Here is a 12,099-nt window from a genome sequence, read left to right as displayed (position 1 = left end):
TAATTGAATTTGGAAAACAAAGCCCTCGGTACAATTTGGCCCTTGACTATAGTAAATGAAAATGTTTGTTTTGTTTCGCTTTTTTAGCTCACCTCAACGAAGTTGGGGGGAGCTTATGTGATACCCTCAGCGTCGGCGTCGGTGTCGGCGTCGGCGTCCCGGGTTAAGGTTAAGTTTTTTGGAGCAGTTTTCTTTTTAAGTACTTCTATGTCCTATATTGATTAGACATGCATGGAAGATGTTTCTAGTGTGTTTCATTGTACCAGTCAAAGTTTCAGATGCTGCAATTTCAGCAAAGGAATGACCAGGTTAATGTTTTTGGTGCAGGTTAACATTTTTGGTGCAGTTTTTGGTGTAGGTCTCATTTCCGAGTAACTATAAGCCCTATGTTGACCAAACTCACATGGATGGTACATCTTAGGATGCATACTACCAGACTTGCTTCGGATGCTGAATCTGACCTACATTTTCCGGTTGAGTGAACAGGTTAAAGTTTTTGGTGCAGGTTTCATTTTGCAGATACTATGAAGCCTATAATGACCAAACTTGCATGGAAGGTACATCTTAGGATGCATTCTACTAGACTTGCTTCGGATGCTGAATCTGACCTACATTTTCCGGTTGAGTGAACAGGTTAAAGTTTTTGGTGCAGGTTTCATTTCCAAGTTACTATGAGACATATAATGACCAAACTTGCATGGATGGTACATCTTAGGATGCATACTACCAGTCTTGCTTCTGTTGCTGAATCTGACCTACATTTTCCGGTTGAGTGAACAGGTTAAAGTTTTTGGTGCAGGTTTCATTTTGCAGATACTATGAGACATATAATGACCAAACTTGCATGGATGGTACATCTTAGGATGCATTCTACTAGACTTGCTTCGGATGCTGAATCTGACCTACATTTTCTGGTTAATTCAACAGGGTAAACTTAATTGTGCAGGTTTCATTTCCAAGTTACTATGAGACATACAATGACCAAACTTACATGGATGGTACATCTTAGGATGCATACTACCAGTCTTGCTTCTGTTGCTGAATCTGACCTACATTTTCTGGTTGAGTGAACAGGTTAAAGTTTTTGATGCAGGTTTCATTTCCAAGTTACTATGAGCCCTATAATGACCAAACTTGCATGGATGGTACATCTTAGGATGCATTCTACCAGACTTGCTTCGGACGCTGAATCTGACCTACATTTTCCGGTTGAGTGAACAGGTTAAAGTTTTTGATGCAGGTTTCATTTCCAAGTTTCTTTGAGACATATAATGACCAAACTTGCATGGATGGTACATCTTAGGATGCATACTACCAGTCTTGCTTCTGTTGCTGAATCTGACCTACATTTTCCGGTTGAGTGAACAGGTTAAAGTTTTTGGTGCAGGTTTCATTTTGCAGATACTATGAGACATATAATGACCAAACTTGCATGGATGGTACATCTTAGGATGCATATTACAAGACTTGCTTCGGATGCTGAATCTGACCTACATTTTTCGGTTGAGTGAACAGGTTAAAGTTTTTGGTGCAGGTTTCATTTCCAAGTTACTATGAGACATATAATGACCAAATTTGCATGGATGGTACATCTTAGGATGTCTATTACAAGACTTGCTTCGGATGCTGAATCTGACCTACATTTTCCGGTTGAGTGAACAGGTTAAAGTTTTTGGTGCAGGTTTCATTTCCAAGTTACTATGAGACATATAATGACCAAACTTGCATGGATGGTACATCTTAGGATGCATATTACAAGACTTGCTTCGGATGCTGAATCTGACCTACATTTTTCGGTTGAGTGAACAGGTTAAAGTTTTTGGTGCAGGTTTCATTTCCAAGTTACTATGAGACATATAATGACCAAATTTGCATGGATGGTACATCTTAGGATGTCTATTACAAGACTTGCTTCGGATGCTGAATCTGACCTACATTTTCCGGTTGAGTGAACAGGTTAAAGTTTTTGGTGCAGGTTTCATTTCCAAGTTACTATGAGACATATAATGACCAAACTTGCATGGATGGTACATCTTAGGACGCATTCTACTAGACTTGCTTCGGATGCTGAATCTGATCTACATTTTCCGGTTGAGTGAACAGGTTAAAATTTTTGATGCAGGTTTCATTTCCAAGTTACTATGAGACATATAATGACCAAACTTGCATGGATGGTACATCTTAGGATGCATACTACCAGTTTTGCTTCTGTTGCTGAATCTGACCTACATTTTCCGGTTGAGTGAACAGGTTAAAGTTTTTGGTGCAGGTTTCATTTCCAAGTTACTTTGAGACATATAATGACCAAACTTGCATGGATGATACATCTTAGGATGCACACTAATGGACTTGCTTCAGATGCTGAATTCAACATACATTTTCCAGATAATAGATCTCGTAAAAGTTATGGGTGCAGGTCTATCACCAAGAAACTATAAGGCTTATATAAACCAGTTGCACAAATGATGCATCAAGGGATGAAAACTCTCAATCTTGCTTCAGATGCTGGATTTTAATTACATTTTCATGATGAAGAACTAGTTTTAAGTTTTTATATAGGTCTATTCCAAAGTATCAAAATTGCATAAATTTTTCATTTTTGGATGTACACTTTTTGTTGGATAGTTGTGTGACTTAATTTGCCTTACTTAAAGACAACATTCGTTGAGGTGAGCTCTGCAATCTCTGATTACCTATGTTTATTGCTTGTCAATTGTCAAGAATCCCCCCCCCCAAAAAAAAGAGAAAAAATGAATCGCTTCCTATGTGCCTGAAATAATCTACATGTATGTTAACATGTCAACATATACAAATACCGCCAATGAAGGAAAGTAACCTGCATTCAAATTATTTATTGTTATAGGGGTAAGTATGAACTGTTAATTACTTATTCTATAAAATATTTGCTAAAAAAGAGTTAAAAAAACAAATTGATAGTTATTTTTCATTAAAAAAAAATATGGCCTCTAGCCACACTGCAAATTACGAATTCAATTCTGGTATTGCATTTTTATCTGCATCGCTGACACAAATTTATATACGAATGTAGGTAAAGTTTTAATTGTCTTAATTTTAGCAAAATTGCCGTCTATAATTAATCAAGCAGTAAAAACATATTGTCAATTATTTTCAAATAATTCTTTTCCTAAAACAGCTATTTATTAATCATGGAGACTTGCTATCAGTCAAAAATGTTACTTCCTATATGCAAGTGCAAATTGCAGAACATAAGAAGGGGGGGGGGGGGGGGGGGGGGTCCTTCCAGTTACTGGAAGTTTAGTGCCAAATTTAAAGTTACACTGGATATAAATTATATTGCAGCAATGTGTATTATATGCATCTTTAATGCAGGGTCAGAAAGGACAATTACTAATTGATAAAGCTCTTCAGTCCATTTGTGCGCGATAAATAGAAAGATGCAATTGAATCTGTTCCTCAAACTGCTCCAAAAAAGAATAAATTCATTTGGAAAAAACCCACATGGACAGAAAGTATTCTCGACGAACGCCTTAATTTAATTTATGTATGAAATGATATACTCTCTCTCTCTCTCGTCGCGGGTTCGAATCCCACTGCGGGATGTGGAGAACAGTCCTTCGGATGAGACCGTATAATCCGAATTCCCGTGTCGTAGTTGGTGCTGGCACGAAAAAGAACCCTACTTGCTCAATGGCCCTAAGTGTCCAGTAAAGGACAAAATTTTTCTCCACCGGAAAGAGGTAGCATCACCATATGGAAAATGAAAAAGGGAAGTTTATTATCAGAATGCCTCTTATTAGCAGACATAATTTCCGTATTCCGAATTTATTCAAATTCGTCTACAGGAGAAAGAGGAAAGTTTTTCTGTGGTCTTATAAATTTAGATATCGACAACATACATGTATTATCAATTAGCAACAGTAACTTTCATTCATGGGTCGACTCGACATACCATGATCATGAAGTTGTTCAAATTGTTCAATCACAAAATGACGAAAAAACTGAAACAAAAGAGCATTCAAACCATCAATCTAATCTGTGTATAAAAGTCTCTAGTATTAGATGAATCTGTGTTTTCCGTCGAGATTTTACGATCATAGACCATATAAACAGATAAAGGGCATGAAAGGCACAATAAACCTACTCCCCTAAAAAGAAAAATAATTGACAAAGATGATTGTAAAAAAAGAGAAACAAAAAAATCTCGTGTCGCTTTTTTTTGGGGGGGGGGGGGGGGGATAAAAACCTGATTTTCCTTCTAATATGCTAAAATTATCGATCATATAAGGAACAATAACAATTTAATTAAATAAAATCACTTATGTAATGTCATTTGTTGTCCGAAGTGATTTTTCTTGTGCAGTTTTTTTAACACAACCATGGAAATGTGAGAAAAAATAATTGACGTTATCCGATAAAACACAGCGTCATGGCGAATAATTTGTATTTTTCAATTGAAAAATTTCACTAATATTTAGTCTATGAACAACGACATGTGATATATCATTTGAAAGAGGAGAAAATTGTCTATCAGGATCACTGAACAACTCGAAATGTCAAAATTTTGACTTAAGGGTGGTTTTTGCTTGACAGTCATCATATATATATATATATATATATATATATATATATATATATATATATATATATATATATATATATATATATATATATAAGGGAACACTTCTCTCTCTGAATTGCATTTATGAATAGTTGTGTGATATCGTGATACTTATTTTTATAGATATACATTTATATATACTTCAAAATCATCTTTTTAATATACCCCGTATGCTAGTATTTTATTTTGTATGATAAAAATTGTGATAACACAAGTACAATTTTTGCTCTCACAATATTTTCATATGTTTTTGGCGCAATTTTATTGCATGACGTTGCCTCTCAATTTCTATGTTCATTGTGACGTCATAATACTGTTGAGTTGCTATGCATTTAAATAAACACGACTGATGAAGGCCGGTTACACGGTTGAAATCTTTCGAAAAGTGTTTTAAAGTTTTTTATTATATATATATATATATATATATATATATATATATATATATATATATATATATATATATATATATATAAAAAAAAATCACAACACCGAAATAAACTCAACCGGTTTTATTTCGGTGTTGTGATTTTTTTATTATAACAATACGTGTGTGGATTTATATTATATATATATATATATATATATATACGAGTAATTAACTTAAAATTTGTACAGTAAAATTTGCAAATATTATTGCAAAAAGGATGACTGCACTTTAGGATCTGCGAAATTTGCGTTAAAATAAACTTTCAAAACAAACATTTTTTCTTTTAATTGCAGGAATGATCAACATCTAATCTACAACTTTACTTTAAATTACGCTGTGAAAGTCATTTATATCGATAAATCCATCTGATCTTATCAGATATCGGATGGTTCGATTGCTGCACACAACGAGATCAGATCTATTTCTTTAAAAATATTTAATAGGTGATGATTTTTACAGGAGATATTAAATTTTCATCACTTGTCTTTTCAAACATTGAGCAACGAACATGTTGTCATTAGAATCAACACACAGTCCAATAGGTTTCATCAGTCCACAGTCTATGAAACAGAGGAACCGTCCTTCCTGGTCTATGATGTGAACACAGCCATTCTTAAAATCAGCTATAAGGATGTGACTCTGACTGTCTGTGGTGATTCCTTTAGGAGTGAATTGTTTGTTCTTTGGAGTATGAATATGTCCCGTGTACCCGAATTTTAGTTTTCCAGCCTGATTGACCAACACTACTGCTTTAGCTCCATTGTCACTTGGTACTTGAGCCTGATGAATAAAGAAGTTTTCCATTATCATCAGACTGAATGGTTTGTTTTTCTGTGTAGCCCGCTAGAATAACGGACACTTTTGATATTTTACACTTGCGGCGCATTTTTACTGCAGATATTTAATTTTCTTCACTTGATTCTCTACCCACTGAGCAACAAACAGATTGTCATTTGTATCTGTACACAGTCCCCAGGTATAACACTGTCCACAGTCTATGTAACAGAGGAACTGTCCATCCTGGTCTATAATGTGGATACAAAAATTGCGATAATCACTCATAAGGATGTGGCTCTGACTGTCTGTGGTGATTCCTAGTGGACTGAATGGTTTGTTCTTTGGAGCAGGAGTATGTCCAGTGTACCTGAATCTCAGTTTCCCGGCCTGATTGTCAATTGACCACTACTACTGCACTTGCTTTATCATCAGACACACAGATATCCAGGTTCCTGTTCTCTGTAATGTGTCTTTGATTAACAGAACTAGTTGAATATAGAGGTTTTTCTTCATCAACAAACTGAATGGTTTGTTTCTCTCTTGAACCAGAGTAACGGACAACTTTGCTCGTGTGTCATCATTACTGTCCATGATAACCAGGAGGTCGCCAGAGGAGGAACTACAGACACCTTTAGGTCTCTAGTTCTGTAGTCTGATCACTTCCTATATCTTCTCATTTTTCACTATGTTCACAGTTCCATCATCATAATCAGTATAAACTAGATTTCCACTTTTTGTCACTGCTATGTTAAGTTGTTTGTTCCCTGATTTGGTTGTGATTGACTTGAGTAGAGATCCCTGATCGATGCTGTAGAGTTTCATAGTAACTGATCTGGAATTTCCACTTGTCCAGATTTCTTTATCACTCACACAGGCCACATTGTTAAGAAATCACCCGTAGAATCCATAATTAGTGTTTATGATGGTAACAGTCTCTGGTTCATCAAGCAGCTGTTTGACTGGAGGAGAGGATCCAGCTTCTACTGATCTCTGTGATATACTCAAGCTGTAACAATGTTCATCTGATGTTAAAGAACTTGATGATAAGGATCCAAAGAGGGTGCAAAGCTCTCCTACTAAGATTTTTCCTGGAATATATTTGGGTAAAGAGGGTAGAATTTTTGGTGGAAGCTTCCTATATTTTTCTATATCGGATTTAACAATATAGACTTTGGAAATGTCTTTGCAGGCTAAAGCATCCTCAAGTGAATTGATTTCATCCTTGATGTCTGAAATGTTCTTGCTTATTTCATCCAGATGTTTCTGTAGAGTTTGTAACTGTTTGCTTTTCATCTCATCAACTTCAGCTTTAAGTTTCCTGACAAGTTTGTCAATTTCTCTGTGCCAGTCCTCTCCATGTTTTGTTATGGCTGTTGAGAGATCTCCATATTCCTTTTCTACCTGACTCATTCTATTTTGAACATCAGATAGAATGTCCAGATAGGTTGGATAAATCATATCTTTTCATTCAGTCTGCTGTTGGATGATTTTGTCCTTCTTGTCATCCAGAATTTGTAATATTTCTGATAATTTGTGACCTAGATGTTCATCTTAGTGCAGACAGGAATGTCACAATGTTTACAGTACATTTTGCATCGTTCTTTGGTATGTGATACACATCAAGGTTAGATGGGAGTGAATTTTCTGGTCTGAAAAGTAACAACTTTGTGATTGATAGATTGATCAGATATCATGTTTTTTCCTATACAAGCTGTACACAGAATGACAAGACATGTATCACAGTGCAACTGTACCACAGCGGTCTCACACAGGTCACATCGCATCACGTCCTGGGCACTGGTACGGGGGTCCATTTTCAAACCTGAGGGCCTGAAATTGAATTTTGATATAAATTATTTTGAATGACATAAATAGATAATTTTGTTTGTTTGTATGTTGTTAAATATCCCTCTTGAGAATTTTTCCCTCATATGAAGAGTCCACTATTTTCCGGTGCTGCAAATTTTATTTATACTCAGCACTTACAGCCTTTGAACAGTAAAGGATATTTTTCGTCCCAACACCTACTGCGACACTTGACCTTTGTTTGTACGATCTCATCTGAAGGACCAATTTCCATGTCGCACAGTGGGATTCGAATACTCAACATAAAGACCAGTTTTAATCCTCACTTAGGGACTCTAGAGCAGACGCTCCTGAAACACTGTGCCACGCTGGCGATAAATAGATAATTCTCTAAGAGAGTTTTGTTTACAAATTAAGAAAGACAATAATCTGAATCATCAAGCATACTACTATAGTATTACAAATTAATGTGTTCTTGTTACATTGTTCTATTTTTTCTGTTTGTCTGGTCATGTTTTTAGTTTTTTTCATAACAGTAGAATACATGTACATTTTAAAACTCTCTGAGTTTGTTAAAAAATTTTAACTGAATTTGAATGTTTTAACTGAAGTAATATTGAGTTCTACTCTTTATTTAGTGTATTAGGGTGTTTGTGTTTGGTTGAATGAGGAGGGAGGGGTTAAAATTAAAATCTTCAGTGATCATGCAGCTGCAGTGTTGATATAATTATAATAGAATCTTTCTTTCATTATTTTTTGCACCATGTTTACTTTGACAAGAAAAGATAATGATTTTGAATGTAATAATCATAAAAAATATTGTTTGAAGTCTATACATTGCATTTTATAGACCTACTGGTAACAAAATGCCAATAATAATTTAATAAATGGAGTCATGTTATATTACTTGACCCACCCTTCTCATAGTGGGCACATTTTTCTCACATAAACTGGAATTACAAGTAAAACAAACTGAAGTATTACCTGAGTTCATGCAGACAGTAATGGCGGGTGTCCTGATGTAATCAAATCTTTAGGTAGACTATATCTCTATGTACTTAGTTCACATGACCCCTGCATTATATAATTATACCTGTCAGGTATTTTACTTTCTGGTTGATCTGTACTGGTATATATATACAAACAACCTCTTAGCTATAACTAATGTGCAAATAAAAAATCACATGATTTTATATTTATCAGTAGGATTATAAGAGAGCACATATCAATGTAATAATAAATAATTATTAGCATGTATTTTTTTATGTTCGATAAATCCTTTATTTTAGAACATAAAGCGTTTTGATTATTGATTTAAGTAAAATATATTTAGATATAATTTTATCCTCCAAATTCCATATATATATATGTGACGCGCCAAGCAAAAACCTCCCTTAACGAAGAATTTTGACATTATCAGTTTTTTATTTATTCTTGTAGAGTTTTTCGATCTCTTTCGTTTGATCTATAACATAACATATATTTCTGTAGAAAAATGTATAAAAGATCGCAGCATGACAAAGACGGAATATTTACTTTGACGTACAGTGTACGCGTGCGTAACTGCATGAATTTCTAATGCTTCAAATGTTAAATGTTTGACTTTTTCAAACCACACAAATTCGCGTTTACCAGTGGGTTCTGCTTTTGTCAAGAGGGGTCAAAGGTAACCTTTTTCCTGCTTATGATATAAATTTCATAAACTTGCAATTTCCTGACCCCCCCATCCCAGTGATGTGGCTCTAGATCTTGTTAATTCTGATTTTTACATTGAGATATTTTGACTGTAATCAGCTGTATAGTAGTGAAAGCTGAAGGCTACTTATAAAAAGCCTTGTTGCCATATTTCTCAATCACCTTCAGCATCCCCTATAAAAGCCAGCGCAGGTCTCTTTAAATTTTAAGGTATTTTGCTTCATAAGTCTGCCGAGTATACATCTCATACTGCATTGCATTGTTGTACTGTTACTTGGTCGTCAGTGCATTTTTCTGAGCAAAGTTCATACGAAACAGTTCATAACACTAGGACTTTACTTTTTAAACATAAAGTTTGGTATGAAAGAATGTTAAATTACGTTTGGTAGAAAAATTTAGCTTTTGCTTAACGGAAAAATGAAGGCCTAAACTTTCCCACTTGATAAATTTGTTACCCGCTTATCGTTCTTGATTTTGTGTTTGCATGACGTCACAACGACCCATTGATGTAAACAACGCGTTATATCTAGTGTAATTTTACTGTATTTTTTTGAGTTAATTTTAGTCTTTTTTGTGGATATAAATGTGATTATGTTTTTAGATGCGCTATCTGATTCTAAAGAACGGTTTACTCTATTTAAACTTATCGTTAATTGGTCATAGCAACTGAAAACGAGAGCTATTCATCGTAAGATGATCCTGGTGAAAACTCTGATGAAATCAAGATTTTTCACTCCAACCAAGATGACGTACTGAGTATTTTAAATTAATACCTTAGAAACAACAATCTCCTTGCTTGTTCTTTTTATACGTATATGATACATAATGTACCCCCCCCCCCCTTTCCCTAAACATGGGGATATTGAAGTTTATGATAAACATTGATCTATATCAAAAAAGTCGGCGTATTTGAATGCACACTTCTGCAATCTGAGTGACGAGATCTCATAAAGATGATATAGAGAAATAAGAGGTTTATGACGACATCATCGTACTTTTGCTCTCAAAAGAAACATGATTTTAAAAACTTATCAGCATTACAAGTATGCACGTGAATATACCTGTACTGTATTGTTACGGTACTGATACTTCTATAACAGTTTGACTGAGTAACTGCATATTGAAAATACTCATACAGTGCGTGCATAAGATGATCCGTTGAAAAGAAACCCATGCCCCCCCCCCCCTCCCATGTCCACTGTTTGCGAGACTGAACCTAAACAATTTTAAGAATCAAATATTTTTACAGTTAAACATTCTTTTTCGCAGAATTTAATCTTTGTTGAAAAAAACTGATACAAATTTAGAAAATTTGATTTGTAAATACATACAGAAACGTAGGATTACATATATAGATAGAATTGCGTTTAAAGGTCCGAGGCTAACTTTTTAAAATTATTACGATTTAAAAAAGGTACACAGTACAGTATTATGTGTAAATGTACCGACTTTGGTAAAAAAAAAATAAGGGGTGAGAAAGAGTCAATGGGAAAGGGAAAGCCAAAGAGTATATAAGGAATAACTGAGAGAGGAGAAGGCGAGGTAGCGATATCACAGAATCATTTCATTTGTATAAACAGTTAATAAATGACATCATTTAATAAATGACATCATTTATCCTTAGGTGTAGTTTCACTTTCACACACCGCTGTCAATCGAATCCAGCTTTACTTACATGTGCGTGCTACCGATCGGTAATCGTTAGTGCTCATATTCTGGTCGTTCTTAAAAAAAAAATTATTGGAAATTTAACAAATCATATTTTTGTGTTAGAAATTCATTCAATTGTAATGCTATAAAATTTGACAGCCTCTATATTTATATATTACTCGAGCACAGAAGTTCTGCTCTCTTTGGACATCTTTTTTTTCTCTCTCTCTCTCTCTAACTCATATATTAGAATGTAGAAGGATGACAATAAATTACACGGATAAAACATGCTAAAATCTTGCAAACATGCAACAGGATGTTAAAAGACAAACACTATCTGGTAAAATCATATATTCATGCAAAATTTTAGTCAAGACAATGCTATTTCTTTAAAAATTACGCTGCATAAGACATGATCGGCTATATAAATATTAGTACTGAATGTAGCGAGTGGGTCTTATTGACGTCATAAGCAAAGGGCGATAAGCCGCCCTAGTTGAAGTTCATCTTCGCAGTCAAGTATCTCTGATCGACTCTGCTGCCTCCAACTTGCGTAAAAAATCCCAAATGTTATTTCAGGTTGATAATTGTTGCTCAGATGAACTCGTTTCCGTATACAACCAAAAATACGCAGGACATTGTTTCGTATGACCTTTAATTAAGGGGCAATATCCCTCTGCTCCAAATTTCACGACTTATTTTTTAAAAATCCAGACATTGATTTTCAGCAACAACTAAAGCATTAAATTCAAATGGAAAATAGTTTGAAGTATGAAGCGTTGCTTACTTTTTCAGAAATGAATAATATGTCAAATCATGATGGGAAGAAAATTTGATATGGTAAATAGAAAGATTAATTATTTTTTATCTCACAATTAAATTAGAAATATGAGGTATACCGTAATTTTCGGGTTATAGGTCGATGGGGTATATAGGTCGAAAGGCTCATTTTCAGCCTTAATTTTTGAAAAATCCTAAGATAGGACGAACTTACTATATAGGACGAGGCTTTGTTTCCCGTTTTCTAAAGATTCTTACGCAGATACAACGTATCAGAACAAGTAAACCTCTAAAATTACCGGGGCAATTCCGTGACATGAACGTATCATGAAAACAAACAGGTGTTTTAATGAGTACAGCATTT

At 34.6% G+C, this 12,099-nt stretch overlaps 1 protein-coding gene across 1 annotated transcript; it reads right to left on the bottom strand.

Annotated features, from left to right (window-relative positions):
• Window positions 1–5,521: 5,521 nt before the first annotated feature.
• On the bottom strand, window positions 5,522–7,884 carry LOC134272539 (uncharacterized; the record flags this gene model as incomplete). The annotated part of the gene is made up of 6 exons (XM_062754757.1): window positions 7,791–7,884; window positions 7,627–7,634; window positions 6,700–7,067; window positions 6,222–6,343; window positions 5,943–6,052; window positions 5,522–5,807 (listed from the first exon to the last, which is right to left on the bottom strand). Coding segments are annotated over exons 1-6 (988 nt in total), but the record flags the coding sequence as incomplete, so codon positions are not given.
• Between the last annotated feature and the right edge of the window lie 4,215 nt (window positions 7,885–12,099).

The sequence above is a fragment of the Saccostrea cucullata genome, unplaced genomic scaffold (assembly GCF_032062105.1).
Source record: "Saccostrea cucullata isolate Sc308-1 unplaced genomic scaffold, CSIRO_AGI_Scuc_v1 ctg8347, whole genome shotgun sequence".
Taxonomy (NCBI): Eukaryota; Metazoa; Mollusca; class Bivalvia; order Ostreida; family Ostreidae; genus Saccostrea; species Saccostrea cuccullata.
Note: the sequence above shows the minus strand (reverse complement) of the source record. Positions and strands in the feature narration are given on the sequence as shown.